Genomic DNA, 20,883 nt, shown 5'->3' on the forward strand with positions numbered 1-20,883 from the left:
TATTTTTTTTTTACATTCAAACCTTTGTTTCGGAATAAAATATTCATAATACTGCTTCCTCCCGTGAAAAACACATCTCGTCTGAATCAAGAGAGAAATATGCACAGATTAAACACCGTTTACAGTCCAAAAGAGGTCTAATCAAATGTGTGTGTGGAGTTTGATGAGAGGACAACAGAGGATAGACTTTTTTCACTGGAGGAAGCGTTATAATAGATTATGGATTCATATTTTGGCCAGAAATGATGGTTTCCAGATAATGGATTTATTACAAACATGCAGCTTTTTGTTTCACAAGACATTAACTGATGGACTGGAGTGGTGTGGATTATTGTGATGTTTTTATCAGCTGTTTGGACTCTCATTCTGACGGCACCCATTCACTGCAGAGCATCCATTGCTGAGCAAGTGTTGCTAAATTTTGCCAAATATACATCTTGGATGGTCTGAGTGGGAGTCAATTTTCAGGTAATGAACTATTCCTTTAACTTCTATTTAACCCAGAACTTTCTTTAGTTTCTAAAACATTTTAAGAGGGTGAATGATAAATTACATTTAAGTGCATTTCCTGAACTGGCTGAGGTAAAACTCAATAACCGACCCCAACACTGAGATGCCTTTGAACACGCTTCAGAAACAGAATACGAATTCACATGGAATATATTTATGATCCACACTGATTTCCCAAGCAATTCAATACATTACAAACTCTGTACAATTCAAAACGTAACCTTTTAAATCATTTCTTGATATTGTTCCCCTCAAAACATGATGAAAAAAATGTCTCTTGGGGTCGACCGATGTCAGTCAAACAGTAAGATCGGGAACTTTTTGTATTAAAAGCAAAGTGTGTGTGCAATACTTTAGTCCAGCTGAGAAGAAACAAACAAACATCTGCTTAATTGTTTTGTGGTCACTGTAACTAGTAGAGCTTCATGCCCTTGTTAAGCCACAGTGACTCAGTAAGGCCAAGACAGAGCACAGGAAACGAGGGAGTGTGTGTTTATCTGCATGTATTGTGTCTGCATCATTTGTGTCGGCTAAAGGCTCTGTACAGAGCGAAGCCCAGCATGGCGGCTATTGTGGCGCCCAGAGTCACACGCAGCCAGAAAGACGTGCTGCTCATGTCTGATCCGTTCAGGTGCCTGCAGACAGGAAGTGACATAAGATAGAGAGAGATTTAAATACACTCAGTATTTCTGGTGACCTTGGTGACACACATCCAGCCAAGCAGGCTAATTTTAGTCTGGCATCTGCAAATCTTTGAAGTCAACAGGCAACGTTTGAAACCCATTTTATTCAACAGAAATATTTACAAGTGGCATGTGATATTCAATGAAAAAAGTAGGTAATTTTATTAAACAGGAATTGATTGGATTGTGGGTGTAAGAATAAGAAGACTTGGCAACATCAACCCGAAAACAAAAGCAGTTTCAAAGTCGGAGTGAGTCATTAGTTTTTATATTCATTCTTTAAAGCGGTTTAATTCAAATTTAGTAGCAGCCTATATATATTTTAAATATTTTTATTTAAAAAAAATTTTAAATATATAAATATATACATATATATATATATATATACTGTCCTTTGAAGTGATTTAATTTTATGTTAGCCTTCAGGAGAAATAAATAAGACAGATATCAGTTTGTGCAAGGTCATTATGGTTTATTAAATCAGTTGGATGATCCAATTTTAATGTGGTTAATGAGTGAGGCGTGTGTCAGAGTTTGTCACACATTACTCCAGAACTAAAGCATCTTGTGCATGTGTGGTGGTTTCGTACCTTATAAATACTAGCGCAGTAGTTGAAGGAGTCCGGGTCGCTGACATCATACATGAGACACGCCACATCACACGCTGCATCTGCTGCTTTCAGAAACTCTGTTTCCACGTCCACCTCCTCCAACTGCGAGAAATAACACACACGTCAGCCGGGAGCCAATAAACTAGGGTTTGTGTAAAGCTTGAGATGGCACTTACGATGAGGTTCTTGTCCTGATTGGCTATTGAGACGGTGTTGATGGCGTATATTGTGGGGGGACCGGGGTCGCGCTCGTTTCTCTGAAATGAACAAAATTAGGGATGCACGATATATCGGCCACCATATCGGTATCGGCCGATAAATGCTCATTTGTTTGCATTATTTATGCATTATTTTATTTATTTGTAAGACTTTTTTATGACTAAATTTGGTAATGGGAAAGTAAAATTATTTTTAAAACGTACACCGTTCAAACTAGGCTGCTTATGTTGAAGTGTTTGGGATGTGGCTTTTAATGATGAGACCTTTTTTGTAATCAGGCTCTCAAAAAGTATATAAAAATTTGGATATAGATTTATCGGCCAACATATCGGTTATCGGCTTTCAAAAATAAAGAATTATCGGTTATCGGTATCGGCCAAAATTTTCATATCGGTGCATCCCTAAACAAAATAGATTTGTAAATATTTGGTAGATCTAACCAAGACTATTGGGGGTTGCAAAGTACATAAATATTACCTAGACAGAAGTAAAGCATGAAAACCTCTTTCTAGAGTAAAACTGCCTTAAGAAACACAAGCACTATTTTGTAACTATATTAATGTAAATACCCTGGTTATTATTATTTCATTGTACAATAGAAAAAAATATATTAAAAAAATTATGATAAAGCAACCATTTTACTTTTTTTAATTTCGTTCATAAAAATGTCATTGGTAAATAAAAATATATTTTTTTAAATAAAAAGAAATATAAATATAAAATTAAACATTAAATATTTTCTGATTGGCTTTGACTTGACTGCAGTTTTTAATTGTATTTTATTTACTGAGTTCATAAAAATCGAACTGGTATCTAAAAATATATAAAAATAAATAAAACAATATATTAAGCATTAAATATGTTCGGATTGCCTCTGATTAGACTGCATTTTTTTTTTTTTTTTTTTTCCCAAGGGGGCATATGTAACACCGTTCCAGAACAGTTCAACCCAAATATTCAGATGTGTGCAACGCATTCTACGGAGGAAGAGGACTGTTTCCTGGTAGAGGTACGCTTGAGGTATTCGGCCACTCACAATGCACTGGATTGCTGGCCAATCACAGCACACCTCGCTTTTCAGACCGATGAGCTTTGTAAAAATCGACGTGTTTCAGAAAGGCGGGGCATAGAGGAGAAACAATAATGTACAGTATGTGGAAAATAATGTGTTTTTTGAACCTTAAACCACATAAACACATTTCATTACACCAAATACACAAAATAATGTTCTTTTTTAGCAACATCATATGACCCCTTTCATATAAATCTCATTGGAACATAAATATATTAAACATTACATATGTTCTGATTGGCTCTGATTCGAAGGCAATTTGTTCTGATTGGCTTCATGTAGTATTCTGTCAAGTAAAATTACAAACAGTGGTTTTTCTTTCAAATCATTCTCTCACCTCAGTGCTTCGCTGCAGAAAAGCTCGGAGGAAGTCGGTCTTTCCTGTTCCGCGTGGACCGATCACTTTGCAGAGGAACACAGTGCGCTGGGTTTGTCTCTTCTCCAGGTCTAATGCCTTTTCTCTTGTTACTAACATACACACAGAAAAAGACAGAAAGACTCTTCAGAATCCATCTGATCAAACGTATGTGGGGTTTAAAGCAGGACTGTGAGAGGATCTCATTACCTGTGATAGCGGAGGTCTGGGACTCTCGCTCCATTAGAATGGGATACCCGAGGTGACCGAGATGCTCCAAACACCGGTGGACATCCAGATAAGCCGATAACCTGTGTTTATTCAATAACACATCAAATTTAAAACCATAACTACCAAATTGGGAGTGCGTATTAATAATATTCCAATTCATTTAAGTGAATCATAAACATACATACATACATGTGACAAACGCATGACTCATGAAGTGAATCATAATTATACAGCACAACCCGTGTAGCAGGATTCACAAACAAATGATTCATACTGATTATTTTTAGTGAATCATAATTATACAGCACAACATGTGTAGAATGATTAAAATACAATCAACACTTATGAACTGTTTTTTTTAGTGAATCGTAAACATATGGCACAACCAGTGAAGTCTGATTCATGAAAAAATGACTCGTACGAACCAGTACTTTTTAGTGAATCATAAACAAACACTGCAGTGCAGCCTGTGTTGTCTGATTCACAAGTAAATGAATGTTATGAACTGGTTCTTTTAAGTGAATCATAAACATATAGTGCAATCAATGCAGCCTGATTCACAAACAAATGTCTCTTATGAACTGGTTCTTTTTAGTAAATCATAATCAATCAGCACAACCTGTGTAGTCTGATACACAAACAAATGACTTATGAACCAGCACTGTTTAGTGAATCATAAACAAACACTGCGGTGGAAACCTGTGTTGTCTGATTCACAAACAAATGACTCTTATGAACTTTTTTTAGTAAATCAAGCATAAGGCACAACCAGTGTAGTCTGATTCATGAAAAATGACTCTTATGAACCAGTACTTTTTAGTGAATCATAAACATATAGTGCAAACACTGTAGCCTGAATCACAAACAAATGTCTCGTATGAACTGGCTCTTTTTAGTAAATCATAAAACATTCAGCTCAACTAGTGTAGTCTGATTCACAAACAAATGACTCTTATGAACTGGCTCTTTTTAGTAAATCATAAAACATTCAGCTCAACTAGTGTAGTCTGATTCACAAACAAATGACTCTTATGAACTGATTCTTTTAAGCATACAGTGCAACCAGCAAGGTCCAATTCACAAACAAATGACTCTTATTAATAGGTTTTAAGACAATCATAAATTAAACACTGTAGTCTGATTCACAATAAAATGACTCCTATAAAGCCGCTGTAGCCCGATTCACAAACAAATGACTTTCATGAACATTTTTTTTGGAGTGCATCACAAACACAGAGCAACCAGTCTCTGATTCACAAACAAATGACTCTTTCGATCGGGTCATTTTAATGAATAATTCTAAAATGCTCACAAAAACAAGAGTTGCTGTATGATTCAATCTGGTGATTTACTGAATGAATTCACCAGAGCAGTACTTCCAGTGATGGAATATTTTAAACTAATCAAATCAGAATTGAATCAAGAGGGGAAATGTATATTAATACCCACCAGAATATCATCATCAAAAGCTAAATTAATTTTTTTATGACACATTAAAGTGACTCCCAGTGAGAAAAATTATCTATTTTGACTCACATCCACTGGCAGAAGTACCCGTGCTGTGAGATGTAGTTGTCGTCTGATAGGGGGACGTTACTGTACACCTCCGGGCCCCAGGGCATGTAGGGTAAAACACTAAATAGATTCTTCAGCTCAGCGGGAGAGAGAGCTGAATCCTTATCCTGCAGGAGGAGAGTCGCAAGCATCAGCCTGACGAACCTCTAATCACACAAAGTTCATTAGAGGATCAGATGTGCGAGCTCACCTCGTCATACTTATCAAACAGCTTCTGGAGGAACTGATGACCCAGATGATTCAGCTCCGTCGTGCAACACACCGATACTCGTAACCTGCAAACACACACACATATAGGTCACTTCAATACTGGCTTTTGTTCATGCTCTTACATGCACAGACGTACGGTGGGTAGAGGTATTCATCAGTCAACTCGAGCGTGTCGTCGTAGCCGAATTTACGCAGGATGGTCCAGGTGGTTTCATGACGTCCCCTCTGGATAAAGAGAGTGTTCAAGAACAAGAAACCTACAGAAAACACACAAACACATGTGAAAGAGTGAGTGATCATCATTAATTATGATGTTGAAATATGAATATACGCGTAAAGTGTGTTACCGTTGAGTGTGAGTCCGTTGTCCTGGACTCCATCACTGGTGTTCTTCCACACGACTGTCTTCACATCCTCTAGAGCCTGAGGAGCCAGTGGATTCCCGAAACATAATTTCTACACACACAAACATTTTCATACAAATCAATAGTAGTATTTATGCATATTATTTCAATGAATATGTTTACTTAATGTTTAATTCTAAGCAATTAATGACACTTCACAGGACAATCGGTTTGGAGAATGAATGAAATAAAGTAACTACAATGTATTAATTTGTTAACTATGAAGGGAAAAAAAAGATTTTAATGGTATTATATAATATATATATATATATATAGAGAGAGAGAGAGAGTATATATATAGTGATTTTAAAAATATAAAAAAAAATTTAATTGAAAAAAAAAAGTTAAAAAATCAAAATAAAAAGTTCAAATTCAAAAATGTTAACTAAAACTATAAAAAACACATTTTTGTTAATTGAAATTAAAAAAAAAATTTTTTTAATTAAAATTCAGAAATGTTAACTAAAATAATACAAAAATAATTTTCGTTAATTGAAATAAAACAAATCAGAAAATGACAAATGTTCCCTTTGCAATTAACTGAAATAAGTTAAGATTGAAACAGTAAAACTAAAACTGAAAAAACTCAAATCTAAATAGAAATATTACAAAAAAGCATACATACTAAAATGTAAACTACAGTATATTTGAAAATAATACTGATAAATACTAAAATAGTACATACATAAAACAAAAATATCACTTAAAGACAACAAAACAACACAAACACAAAATTTTCTATTTTTCTATTTTTTAATTCTATATATAGTACCAGTCAAATGTTTGGACCCTCGAATGGGAAAGTGTCCAAACTTTTGACTGGTACTGTACTATAATATACACAAAGAATATCGGCCGATATATCAATATCGGCCCTTTTTTACCCCCTAATATCGGTATCGGCCCTGAAAAACCCATATCGGTCGGGCTCTACAAACAACGTAGGAAACAGATCCGGCGTGACGCAGCTGACACAGAGCAGCATACGCTGTTTACGTCCAGCTGATATTCTCCAAAATGGCACCAGGGTGATGTGGAGGAGACAAATTGTTGAATAAAGTCGTTTTTTTTTTTTCTTTTACGCACAAAAAGTATTCTCGTAGCTTTGTATAATTGTGGATGAACCCCTGATGTCACATGGATTATTTTACAGATCTCCTTGCTACGTCTCTGGACTTGGGAACATTTCAGTTGTGTTGCTGTCTATGCAGGGTCAGACAGCTCTCAGATTCCATCAAAAATATCTTAATTTGTGTTCCGAAGATGAACGAAGGTCTTACAGGTTTGGAACAACACGAGGGTGAGTAATTAATGACAGAATTTTCATTTTTGGGTGAACTAACCCTTTAAGTTCTGAAGATCCGCCGCATCAGCCTGTTCAATACCACAATGCCCTGGTACCCAACAAAAAAATGACTTTAAGATTCTGTGCCTCCAAGGACTGCAAACTATTTCAAATTTCCACCATTGCTGGATGTTCATATTTGGTGGATGCCAGAGTCTGAAGACAAAATTTTGAGTCTGTCATTAATAGGAAATTTGCTGCTGAGAAATTTTTATATGTTGCAATGCCAAAATGCTAGCATTGGCTTCTGCAGTGAAAACTGAACTATAATGAGGAATCTGTACTCCACTTTTCTGATGGTTAACCACAAAGCCAGCTGAAACACCATCTTCAGTCTTTGACCCATCTGCATAAAACTTTCTCTAATACTTAAAAGTTGTATGTGGTAATCATTTGGATGAGTTAGATCCATGATTATGACAGAGGGGAACACAACAAAAGTGTGTTTGGCTGGAAGTACATTTAAATCAACTTTTATATTTTCCAGATGGGGTTTAATCCGCAATCTGAAGGGACGAATACTCCTTGGTTTTTTTGTCAGACAGCAAAGAGAACTGAGGTGAAAAAACTGCTTGGTACGCTGGATTATTTTTGTGAGTCGATAACTTTGTTGAATATTGCAGGGCTAATTTAAGACGTCTATTCTCCAGAGAGGGTTAATAAAGGCCTCAAAGCAACTGCACATTTCTTTTTTGTTTGCTCACCTGAAAGCAGTTGAGTTCAGCGTCACTGAGTATGTGATCATTATCCTGATCAGAGATACTGAAGATCCGACTCAGAGCTCGAACACACTGCGGCTTCAGCTACACAAAACACACACAAACATTCAGAAATCTTGTATGAACTCATAAGATGAAGCCGGGCAGAGATGTAGCAGTGTGTGTGTATGTACCTGTTTGTCTTCAGGGTCGTAGAGCGGAGCAGTCGGGTGTAGAACGGCCTTCTGGGCGTAATAAAAGAGCTCGGAAATATTCTTCAGATTCTTAGCTGAGCACTGCAGACACAAATACATCATCATTTATATTATATCATACATTCATAAACCGTATTTCTGGCCATTTAGGCTAAAAAGACGCCATCTAGGTAGAAAGCTGACTAGGTTTTAAGAAAGAACCATTACATTTTCAATATTCAATACAGCATCAGTAACCAAAAACACTTTAAATTATTAAAAAAACAGTTTCTTTGGAGCTTCTGAAATACAGTTTCAATATAGACAAACCATAACATTCACAAAGCAAACCATCCTCTCCGGTTTGCAAAATGAACTTGAATAATATAATATAGAATATTTATATCCTCCATTTATAAATAGAATTCTTAAAGGTACAGCTGCAAAAACAGTGTCAGGTCATAGAGAGGGTGAAAAATGGTCATGAAAAACATCTATATTTGATTTTCTATAGTGAGAAACCTCGTCTCATTTTGTAAGATGACTTCAGGAGAAAATTTAACTAAAAAAGTAGGATAAATTACCCCTTTCACACATTCATATGTGAAATAAATGTGACCATGGACCACAAAACCAGTCATAAGGGTCAATTTTTTGAAATTGAGATTTATTCATCATCTGAAAGCTGAATAAATAAGCTTTCCATTGCTTTGTTAGTATAGGACAATATTTGGCTGAGATACAACTATTTGAAAATCTGGAATCTGAGGGTGCAAAAAAATCTAAATATTGAGAAATCTCCTTTAAAGTTGTCCAAATGAAGTTCTTAGCAATGCATATTACTAATCAAAAATTAAGTTTTGATATATTTACGGTAGGAAATTTACAAAATATCTTCAAGGAACATGATCTTTACTTAACATCCTAATGATTTTTGGCATAAAAGAAAAATCAATCATTTTGACCCATACAATGTATTGTTGGCTATTGCTACAAATATACCCCAGCAACTTAAGACTGCTTTTGTGCTCCAGGGTCACATGTGTGTCATATAAGATTTATTTGAGTTTGTGTGGTCAGCGGTTCGAACCTCTACACAGGTCTCAATCTCTGAAAACTGGTTCATGATTGGCAGAATGGTTTCCATGGAGCTGCCGGAGCGCAGGTCGGACTTGTTGCCCACGAGGATGATGGGAATCCTACGGCAACAAAAAGAGAAATTTTTTATGGAACTCCTAAAAAATGCAGATACACTCACATAAGAACAGAATACAAGAACATACTTGCTTCCTTTCTCAGCACCACCGTTCACCAGCGGAATCCATTTAGTCCTGATCTGAGAGAAAAAAATAGGATAAAATCAGTTCAGGGAAAATAAGAGACAAAAATATACAGATAATGTTAATTTAATACCTTGTCAATGGTTTCCTCTTGTGTGACATCATAAACCACACACACAACATTGGCCTACAAATGAGAAAACAATCATATAAAATTCATGTAATAATCACATACATTTCTCACACATACACACACATATATATATATATATATATATATATATGCATTTATTTAATCAAAAATACAGTAAAAATAGTAATATTTATGTTAATATTTATTTAATATATAGTGAAATATCACTGATTCGATGCTCAAGAAATATTTCTTAACTATTATTACTATAAATGTTGAAAATTACTATAAATGTTTTTGTTTCATAATATTCGTGGAAACAGTCACACACAACCATTAAAAATTTGGTGTTAAATAAGATCAAAAAAATAAAAACATTTTACTCAGCAGTGATGCATTAAACTGATCAAAAGTGACAGTAACAACATTTATAATGTTACAAGAGATTTCTATTTCAAATAAATGCTGGTTTTTTTACTTTCTGTTCGTCAAAGAATCCTGAAAAAAACTATGTATCACGGTTTCCATAAAAATATTAAGCAGCACAACAGTTTCCAGCACTGATAATAAATCAGCATATTAGAGTGATTTCTGAAGATCATGTGACACTGAAGACTGGAGTAATGATGCTGAAAATTCAGCTGTGATCACAGGAATAAATTACATTTTACAATATATTCATATAGAATACAGTTGTTTTACATTTAAATAATATTTCACTATATCACTGTTTTTATTGTATTTTTGTCAAATGAATGCAGCCGTGGTTGCAGCTGGTTAGGACAAAAACTATGAATATCATGAAAGAGATGTGATTTATGGCTTGTTATACACACAAGATCAGGAGGCTTCTCACCTTTACGATTTCCTCCCTCAACACTTCATCAGACTGTTCACTTTCTGTAGAGAGATAATAAGTATTAATAAAACACTAGGGCAAATATTATGTCATTCGACACACACACCTGAATAGTCGACTATATGTGTGGGCACTTTCTCAGGCGTGACGTCGGCTGGTATGGTGATCTCCTCCGCCCGGAGAGGAACCTGACGGCACAAACGCATGAGCTTCCTCTTACTGCATCAGACAAACACACACCAGAGAGGCTCATGGGTAAACTCACCTGCTGAGGAAACTCCTCTCCAACCAGAGACATGATGAGAGAGGTCTTTCCCACTTTGGCTACAGGGAAACAAAGGACAGAAAAATATTTCATCTCAATAAACACGTTCCCACAGTTTATATGACTCTAGCCACGATCACAAACGCCTCTGCTGTGATTTCCATTGCAAATCAGTTTGATTTCTGGTTTTATTAGAGTGTTTCCAATCCTTCATCAGTGCTAAATCTCATATGTGATGTGTCGGGCTAAAACTGTACTGTACTTCTGTAACTTTTATAAATGTTGCTCTTATTAATAAGCAAGTTGAGAAAGCACACTGGTCACTCCTGCTGGTGTTCACCTTGAGCTTAAAAGGTCAGTTAAGAGATAAAACTAATAACATAGTAAGGACATGACTTGAGCGCAGCAGGCATGGAATAAATGTAACACTAATGCCGAAACAAAACGTGTGCGCTGCCTAAAGAAATGACACATACTATCTAATTCAAGACATCAGATATGCTCACCAAGGCTGCATTTATTTGATTAAAAATACAGTAATATTGTGAAATATTATTGCTATTTTAACGTATTTTAAAATGTAATTTATTCCTGTGATGTAAAGCTGCATTTTCAGCATCATCACTCCAGTCTTAAGTGCCACATGATCCTTTAAAATAAAAATAATAAATTAAATAATAATAATAATAATTAAAAAAAAACTTGTATTCAGTAAGGCTGTGTTAAATTGAAATGACATTAAAGACATTTATAATGTTACAAAAGATTTCTACATAATAAATTATGATGTATCATGGTTTCCACAAAAATATGTAGCAGCACAGCTGCTTCAACATGATTGATAATATTAATAAATGTTTCCTGAGCAGCAAATCAGCATCAGTTTCTGAAGGATATATTTACATCCACAGTATTATTATCAGAGCGGTTGAAGTTTCTCTATGAATACGTGCATTGTGTCACAGGTTCATTTGATGTTTAACTAGGCACAAACTCCACACCTTGATAGTTACATGCCAACACCTTCATTATCAATCACTGGCCGAACAATCAATGAACAGATTTTGCCATTCATATACAAACACACACACAAATATATATATACAAATAAATAAAATAAATAAATCTAAGCAAAATTACTCTCCTTAAAACCGGCATGCAAAACAAATAATAAAGTGACAAAACAAATCAAAGCCAACAAATATACTACTGTCTACTAAATACAATGCACATGAAAGTGTGTAATGAGTTTTAATATGCATATATCTGAATATGTATCACATGCAAATATCTACTAAATAAAGAAGGTGTTTAATTAACCGATATTTAATGTCTAATTAAACTTCTAAAGTTTGACTGAACTGTCAAATGAATAAATTACATTTTCGTGTGTTCTGATTTAACACACAAAGAAAAAAGCACTAAATGAATCGATAATTGAAGAGTGCAGCGCGTTTACTTCAGATCATTTCTGCAGCAGCTCAAGGTTGACGGTTAGCGCTCTCTTAATCATGCTAACTTTCATTAAACTCTCACATGTAATTCCCTTGATATTTAAAAGAAATGATATCTTACGTTCCCCCAACAGCAGTATCCGGACATCGCGTTTCATTTCACTCCGCTCTCTATTGAACTCTCTGACACGCTGCGGCTATCTTTTCGGAAAACTTCAAATTCAGTTCAAAGCCCAGTGCTACTAGTTTCTGGCTAGCCCCATTCCATCCAAAGAAACTGTCACCTCTACAGACTTCCGGTTGGAGCCCAAATGGAGCGCCCTCTACCGTTCATTTCCTTCGCTTTTTAATTTGCTTGATCTTTTCCTTTTCTTTTTTTGTTTTTATATATTTATTGTCTACTTTTCCATTATAAGTACATTATACATATTAAACAGTAAATATTAAAATATATTTATAAAAATAAATAATAAACAGTTATGCTAATTACGTTTTTTTGACTCTTACAAAAAAGGGGGATTAAATAATGATTACCTTGGCTATATTGGCCCATATTTTTTAGTAATTTGTGGGAAATACATTGAAATGCCATTAAAAGCATTAAAATACAACAATTCATATAGTAAAATGTTCAAAAATAAAATGTCTATAGATAGATAGATAGTAATGGCCTTATTTAATGCAACGCGAGTACTTCATTTTTTATGAATTTTATTTCTGAGGCTCAAAGTGCATAACAATACCAGGGTCTTTCTTACTAGCAAAATCATTTTAAACAGTGTAAAAGTATAAAAACCGACAACCAACTTTTCCCAAGTGTATCGAAATCATTAAAAACTAATTTAAAGATTAAAAAAACTCCTATTATTTAAACTTCAAGTCATGCTAACTGGATGTAAAACATGGCAAAACTGCTCTGCGACATCAATGCAACATTTCTACTAAACAGAAAAACTAACTCTGACTCTAGAGTAACTAGTGCAATCCAAAGTGAGAGGAGTCAAACTCTCAAACTCTAGCGTTAGTGTTGTGTCAGCATTATAATCCGTGTACAGTCCACAGTAAGAGCTCATTATGAGCAGCGGTGAAGAGCTGAGATCCAGACCAGCTGAAGCTGCACACGTGAACCGAGTCACTGTGAGACGTGAAATCCTGAAAACGCCCGCTGGATGAATGAATCAGCTTCAGGACGCGCTCTGAAACACAAAGCATTGAGTTATATATGACTACATAACTCAAACACTTTCCTTCTTATGCTTTCAAGTAAAACAGCACACTAACGGTTTGATCCAACAGCGATCAGTCTTCCAGTTGAGCAGAGACCGAGACAGAGTGCCCAATCGGCCAGAGAGATCGTCCTCAAAACCTATAAAACAAAAATACACACAGAACCAATGACATTACTTGGCCAATAAAAGTGTGTTGAGAGAAAGAATGAGATACACAGTCATGTGTATAAAGGCCGAGAGCGAGTGCTTCAGTACCTGTTTTTTGTAAAGGCAGTAAAAGATGATCTCTTTTTCCACAGCGTAGCCGGTATAAACCACTGTTCCTCTCTCACTGGGGCTGAACGCAGCCAAACTAGGTGGTAATGCCAGTGCATCCTGATTAAAAAGACAAAAAAAGTTACTTCTTAGTCTTTTCAACTACAATAAACACATGTGAATAATCAGAGCAGCTCGATGAGACATAAGCGTAAATGATATACAAACAAGTTCAGAGAATATTTATTGGCCTAATACTCATGAATATTAATCACCTCTGGTGGGCTGGGCGCTGGAAATGTCAGCCAATCAAGCAGCTCACATTTATCCTTCATCCAATCAGCAGCCCAGATGCTGACACGCCTGTCTGCGCTTACAGCCAACCAGAGCTCATTTCCCTCCAGTCCAAACTCCTTATACTAAAAGACATTTATATCAGCACACACATTAAATCACTCGGCAGTAGTGCTACACGTTTTGGGGGGGATCGAATTGCGAGTTATCTGATTAAAATTTAAAATGCAATAAAAATATGCTCCAGGTTTGCTGGGTTTGTTTGTAGGGCTGCACAATCTGGTCAAAAATTATTATATATCAATATAACTATATTCATTATTATTATTAACAATAATAAAAAAAAAAAATATTATTAATATTATTTATTTTACATATCATTATTACTAAATAAAAAATATTAAACAACATTTTTGGCCTACAAAAAAAGTGACCATATATTAAAATCACTATAATTAATAACAATAATAAATTATGAAATAATAAAAATAATAAAAGTATAAAATAAAATAAGAAATAAGAAAATAAGAAATGTTACTATTGTAATATTTCACTGTAAAATACAAAAATGAGTATTTAAAAAATTGTATATCAATATAACTATAATTATTAATATAATTATTAATAATAATAATAATAACAATTTATTATTCATTATAATCATTATTACTATTACTAAATAAAAATATTAAACAAAATAATAAATTTTACTATTGTAATATTTCACTGTAAAATAAAACAATGGAGTATTTGAGAAAAAAAAAAAAACAATTATTTTACAGTACATCTGCACAATACTAATATTTACGGCTGTGCTAAACTCTTCATGTTCAAATGCTAAACCATTGTGAGCAGCTTGCATGTAAAAGCTTCACTCTGAAACACACAGCACATATATTTAATTCAATCACTGCCTTTACGATAACAGCGCTAAACTATATTGTGATCTCGGTTTTATTTAAATTGCATTACAACGACCCTGTAAGTATTTGGACACTTAAGTCACACTTTAAAATATGACAATGTCATTGAGTATCTGTGTCCTTGTATCTCAAACACTACAGAATCATTTTCCTTCACTAAATTTCACTTTTCTTCTTCATATTTAAGATCTGTCTTTGAATCAAATTCATGTGGACTTCAGTGTCCAAATATTTTCTAGGTATGGCCCACAATTCCACATCATACATTTGCCTTGCAAAACAGAAAACCACAAAAACAAACACACAAGCCCAAACCTGTTTGCTGGTGCACTGCACTGTAGTTATGGGCGCCCCCTTGTGGTCACGGATGGTGCGTACAGTGACTCCAGTGACGGGACTGCTGACAGTAATGAGACCATCACGACCACCAGACAACAGCACATGACCTACACATACACACACATGCATATAGTGAACACAAACACACAAATGCTCACATAGACACAAAGCACTCACACACACTCACCGTAGTGCGAGTACTGCAGCGCGCACACAGACACAGGCTGAGGTTGTAGTTTCAGCTCCATCTCGGCCGACTTCAGACTGAAGATCCTCACAGTCCCGTCACTGTAACCGCCCGCAACACACACGCGCCCGCTGGGCTCATACACACCCCTCGGAGGAGACCAACACACACACTCACAGCTCTGCAATACAGAGAAACATACAGAGACACAATTAATCAATTAACTGCAATGGTAAATGAATTTGATATTCAGAGTTTGACTGGCGACCAGAGAAAGATTAGCAATGATTCCATTAGCCAAGTTACACTACCATTTAAAAGCTAGAGGTCAGTAAAATGTTTAAAAACATTTTTTTTAATGACGTCTTACGCTCACCAAGGCTGCATTTATTTGATCAAAAATACAGTAAAAACAATAATATTGTGAAATATTATTAGAATTTCAAATAACTGTTTTCTATGTCAATATATTGTAAAATGTAATTTATTCCTGTGATGCAAAGCTGAATTTTCAGCATCATTACTCCAGTCTTCAGTGTCACATGATTCTTCAGAAATCATTCTAATATACTGATTTGCTGCTCAAGAAACATGTCTTATTATTATCAATGCTGAAAACAGTTATTATTTTTATTTTATTTATTTTTTGTTCAATATTTTTGTGGAAACCGTGATACATTTATTTTCAGGATTCTTTAATGAACAGAAAGTTCAAAAGAACAGCACTGATTTGAAATGGAAATCTTTTGTAACATTATAAATGACTTTACTGTCACTTTTGATCAGTTTAATGAATACTTGCTGAATAAAATAATTAATTTCATAAAAATAAAAAAAACCTCCAAAGTTTGCATTAAAATGTTTGATGGCTCTATCGCATTAAAACTATTCTGGATAAAAAATGTGAATAAAATGTCCAAAATTATAATAACTAATAAATAAATTGCAGAAGTTAAAAAAAAAAACCTTGAGGTGGACACATTTATTATTTGGCAAGAAGTCACGCACATGAACAAGGATGAAAACACTTTTACCCAATAAAAAAGTCATGTGAACGAATTTTGTGCTCAGATGGTTGGCTACTATGACCTCCTATAAACTGTCTGACACGCAGTCATTGATTGAGCAAACATGAAATTTGTCCATGCATTTTGTAATTTAATACATTTAATAATAAAAAAAGCCCCAGTGGCTAGAGCTTCTACTTCTGTTCATCTGTGTGTTTATGCTCACCTGGTTCAGCACCTGAAACTGGACCAGCAGCTCGTGGCTCTGCAGCGCCCAAACTCTCACACTGCCGTCCTGCCCACAGGTGGCAAAATGCTGCTCATCTGGACTGCAAAGCACACCGTTCACCTACAATAAGAACACAAACTTGAGCATTTTGGACAGAAGTAGTGTTGCTTTTAGAACCATTTCAGAGTTCGCTATGGATGAATTTAACAGCTGCTGATAAAAGCTTAAGCGGTTAAGTGTCGTACCTTGCTCTTATGGCCGCTGATCAGCCGTATACTGGTGCTGTCGGCCCAGTTGATGTACCACAGGGTTCCTGCTGTCGTACCCACAATCCCCATGTCCATGACATCATCAAACGCTGCACTGACCACTGTCCCATCCAACAGTAGTTCTTGTTCCAGCTGCACCTGAGCTCTTCCAGAGTCAAAACAAGTGATGCTCTTTTAATTGTTTTACCCAAAATGAAAGATAAGGAAATTAATTAGGTAATTCGGATAAAATATGGACACCTTGTTAAAAAAGTAACTTTGTATTTCTCATAATTGCAACTTTATATATTTCACAATGTGACCATATCTCACAACTTTGACTTGATTTCTATTCATTTTTTATTTATTTTCATGCAATTGCAACTTTATTTTCCACAATGTCAATTTACATCTCAGTTTAACCTTCATTTTACTACTTTTTTACATTTTTACTCTTGCGGTGGAAATGTGTTCATGTCTTTTAAACCATCGTTTGAGCTCTTTAAGTTTTTTATGTTTATTCAGATGCTTTAAATTGAAAGTGACAGTAAAGACATTTATAATGTTACAAAAGATTTCAATTTCAAATATTCTATTCGATATTCCACATTCTATTCAACAAAGAATCCTAAAAAATGTATTACAGTTTCCACAAAAATATTAAGCAGCACAACCGTTTTCTACATTGATAATAATAAATGTTTCATGAGCAGCAAATGAGCATATTAGAGTGATTTCTGAAGGATCATGTGACACTGAAGACTGGAGGAATGATGCTGAAAATTCAGCTGTGATCACAGCAATAAGTTCCATTTTTAAATATATACAAATAGAAAACAGCTATTTTGAATTTTGATATTATTTCACAATATCTCTGATTTCGCTGATATTTGATTAAATAAATGCAGTCTTCGTGACTTCTTTCAAAAACATATTTTAAAAAATCTTACCGACCCCTAGCTTTTGAAAAGTACTATATAAAGAATATACTACATGTATACACGTTGTTTAACTTTTTTTGGACCTTTAAACATTCTAGAAGGAGATAAGAGTGAACGTAAGCATGCTTACCCGTCATCCTGTGTTCTGCTGCTCTTGTTATTTGCATTACTGAGATTCTGGACCGAAGCTACAGACCACAGTCTCAGTTTTTTGGCGTTACTGCCTGTGACCAGCTTATTCTCACGGCAAACTAACACACCTACACAAATGCATACAAAAACAGCTGGTAATTCTGCTTCCCTGCAACCAAAATCACAAATGTGATCAATAAAGCAAAAACCCAAACACACCTATCTCTCCTCCATCTGCTTCCCAGGTCACAAAGCAGCGTTGTGTGTTACAGTCCCACACACACACGTGGCCGCTGTTTGTGCCCGTGTACAGGATCCGGCGAGTGCTATAGCACAGTGATGTCACCTCCGCCTGACCAACCGTATCAGGTAAGCTTACTTTCTGCACCTGCAGGAGGAGGAAAGCTTACTTTGGCTTATGTGCTTCAGTGCAGCAGTGTATGCATACTTGATTTTCTTTCATACAGTGTCTGTTAAGTACCTGAAGTTCAGTGCTGTTATCCTGTGTTTGTATTCGAGTAAACACAACAGCACTGCTGCCGACGAGTGTCAGCTCATTGGCAGTGAATGGACAGAACGAGGCATCATGCAGCGGGACGGATATCTGAATGGTACAGAGCAGCTCAAACGATCGTGTGCTCCACAGCGCCACCACCGGCTCCGAAAAATCACCTAGGAGCATAATATACTGCACCATTACAAGTTATTCATTATAAAAGACACAAAATGTATAATCTATATCTGTAATAAAAAAAGTCATTACTTGAGGTGATTTTCATGGAATGCCTTGAAATGAATAATATTTATAACATAATTATAATAATAATATATATTATTAAATTGAATTTGAATAAAAAAAATGTATACATCTTTTATTTTATTTAAAAATTTTTTTTACATGGTTATCTTTCTAAAAAAAAAGCCTAATTTATTAAAAATGTATCTTATTTTAACTACAGTAACCAGCATTAGTTTTGTCCCAGTATATGACAGTGCTATTTTAGTATGTTTGATATACTATTATTATTACATTGACATTATTATAGTTTGTTAATATTTCGAATTAGATTGTATTTTTATATTTTTGTTTTCACTTTAATTTGAGTTAGTTTTAGTAATTTTGTTGTGTTTTCTTTTTTTAAATATGTCTATACAGATTTTATTCATTATTATTTATTTGCACAAATTACAAGCATAGATGAATACAATATAACAAAGTTACAAATAAATTGAAGTCAGTAACAGTAGCACTCAGGAACAGAAATATAGGTCTAAAATAACACTATCGTGTTCACTTTTTTTAAAGAGAAAAGTTTAATGAGAAATGTTGCTTAGGAAACTATCTGAAATAAAATTATTTAATTGTTTATTTTAATATTTTATCTTATTTCAGTTAACGTTTATTTTATGTAACAGAAATGTTTTTAGTTTTAGTTAACTATAATACTGCTGACTGTTACTAATGACTTCCAATTTCTGTGCAAAACAGCCAAAATATTTGTTTGTCAAACTTGTATTTAACTAAGAATATTCCTTTAACAGGACCCCATAATGCAAAGCATGAAACACTGACCCACTGAGAGCAGGTACATGTCATCCCTGGAAAAAGTCAGGCTCTGCACTGCTCCCTTGTGATAGGAGAGGCGGTTTCTACAGGAGCCATCTGAAGCGTTCCATATGCAGATGAGGCTGCTGTGAGAAGCTCCGCCCCCTGATGCAGAAGCAACCGTCTGCCGGGCAAATCAGACAGAGGTTTCATTCAAAGGAGGCACCTAATTTTTGCTAACAATCATTGGTAAAGTATTACTAACTAGTGGAAACACATGAAGATTGTGTGATTTATATAAAGTATTTGCAGTATATACTAAATCATGCATGTGAGCGGCACCTGTGCATCATGGGTGATGGCGAGCGTTGAGATCTCCTCGTTGTGTCCGAACCACTGTTTCTGTGAGCCTGTGTGAAGATCCTCCACGACGACAACACACCCACATGAGTACACAAATAAACCTGCACACAAACACACACAAGATGTAGCTACAAAACAAGTGCGTACAAATGCCAGGGTTGGAAATTAACAGTGGCTTGAGGCAAAAATGGCATTTAAATCAACAAAAATGGCGGTTAAAGTCAATTAAGAGTAGCATTAAATTTGATCTGCTCAAGTTGCATCAAAGATTTTTTTATAAGAGCCAACAAGAGGGATATTTTATGTGATGGACATCATAAAAGAGTTTATAGTTGGCTAGTATTTACCTGTGTCTGGATTCCAGACCATATTGTTACGCCCATTGCCATTATAGCCAATCACAGCCGTGAGACTTAGCCCCGCCTGTCCTGAGGGCGGAGCTACTGTGGTCTAAAGACAAAATAATTGTTGAGGAAAAAAGTGGTCCAAAAAGACACATTATACAAAAGTGTTTTAAATACTTTAAATATTCATAAAACACAATTCACTTTGAGATTAACATATTAATGAATAATTGATTAAAAATATATACCTGGTCTAACACAGAAGTCTTAAAACGTGGAGTGAAGTGTTTATAACAGTCTGAACGGACTGCTGTGTGATTGTCTTGTATTTTCTCCGTCCTTGATTGGTTAGCTGGGAGTGTGGGTGTGTCCTCGTCCTTCACCCACTCTGTCACTCTGAGGAAGGAGGCGTGTTTGGGAGGAGGGGAGTGGGCGTGGCCTGTCGTGGGACTAAGCTGTAGAGCAGCAGTAGAATCGCATAGGAAACCTATAGATGTAAAGCATTTGAGATGTAATAGTGACTCATTAATGAGGACAAATGCTCATGAACACATACCTTCACTGTCCTTCAGAGCACTGGAAAGAAAATTCATGACAGGCGGTGAGGAGGGCTGAAACAATGCCTTTCGAGGACTCTCATTGGACAGCTCAGCTCCATTTAGCCCCGCCCATCTGTGATCTGAACAAAGGGAACTAATTAAGAGCTGTCATACATTTGAACCAACCCTAACTAGTATATATATATATA

At 35.3% G+C, this 20,883-nt stretch overlaps 2 protein-coding genes across 2 annotated transcripts in view; both read right to left on the bottom strand.

Moving 5' to 3' along the window:
* Positions 1–1,652: 1,652 nt before the first annotated feature.
* On the bottom strand, positions 1,653–12,394 carry LOC107667230 (mitochondrial Rho GTPase 2-like). Its single transcript, XM_016458855.1, has 17 exons — positions 12,220–12,394; positions 10,645–10,703; positions 10,486–10,567; positions 10,377–10,420; positions 9,521–9,574; positions 9,391–9,443; positions 9,198–9,306; positions 8,108–8,209; positions 7,920–8,018; positions 5,814–5,922; positions 5,603–5,723; positions 5,447–5,531; positions 5,218–5,363; positions 3,661–3,761; positions 3,433–3,563; positions 1,981–2,061; positions 1,653–1,906 (listed from the first exon to the last, which is right to left on the bottom strand). The coding sequence occupies exons 1-17, from the start codon at positions 12,254–12,256 to the stop codon at positions 1,721–1,723; spliced, it is 1,599 nt and encodes a 532-aa protein (XP_016314341.1). The 5' UTR covers positions 12,257–12,394; the 3' UTR covers positions 1,653–1,720.
* Positions 12,395–12,826: 432 nt separating this feature from the next.
* The window catches only part of LOC107667211 (WD repeat-containing protein 90-like), a 20,355-nt gene continuing 12,298 nt past the window's right edge, over positions 12,827–20,883 (bottom strand). The window contains 16 exon segments of the mRNA XM_016458827.1: positions 12,827–13,294; positions 13,380–13,464; positions 13,583–13,702; positions 13,858–14,001; positions 15,115–15,245; positions 15,326–15,506; positions 16,559–16,681; positions 16,807–16,975; positions 17,881–18,010; positions 18,102–18,270; positions 18,364–18,554; positions 19,456–19,612; positions 19,771–19,892; positions 20,139–20,241; positions 20,384–20,622; positions 20,692–20,814. Coding sequence (XP_016314313.1) covers positions 13,137–13,294; positions 13,380–13,464; positions 13,583–13,702; positions 13,858–14,001; positions 15,115–15,245; positions 15,326–15,506; positions 16,559–16,681; positions 16,807–16,975; positions 17,881–18,010; positions 18,102–18,270; positions 18,364–18,554; positions 19,456–19,612; positions 19,771–19,892; positions 20,139–20,241; positions 20,384–20,622; positions 20,692–20,814 — 2,345 coding nt within the window. The 3' untranslated portion in view covers positions 12,827–13,136.

This window comes from Sinocyclocheilus anshuiensis, unplaced genomic scaffold (assembly GCF_001515605.1).
Source record: "Sinocyclocheilus anshuiensis isolate Anshui unplaced genomic scaffold, SAMN03320099.WGS_v1.1 scaffold415, whole genome shotgun sequence".
Lineage (NCBI taxonomy): Eukaryota > Metazoa > Chordata > Actinopteri > Cypriniformes > Cyprinidae > Sinocyclocheilus > Sinocyclocheilus anshuiensis.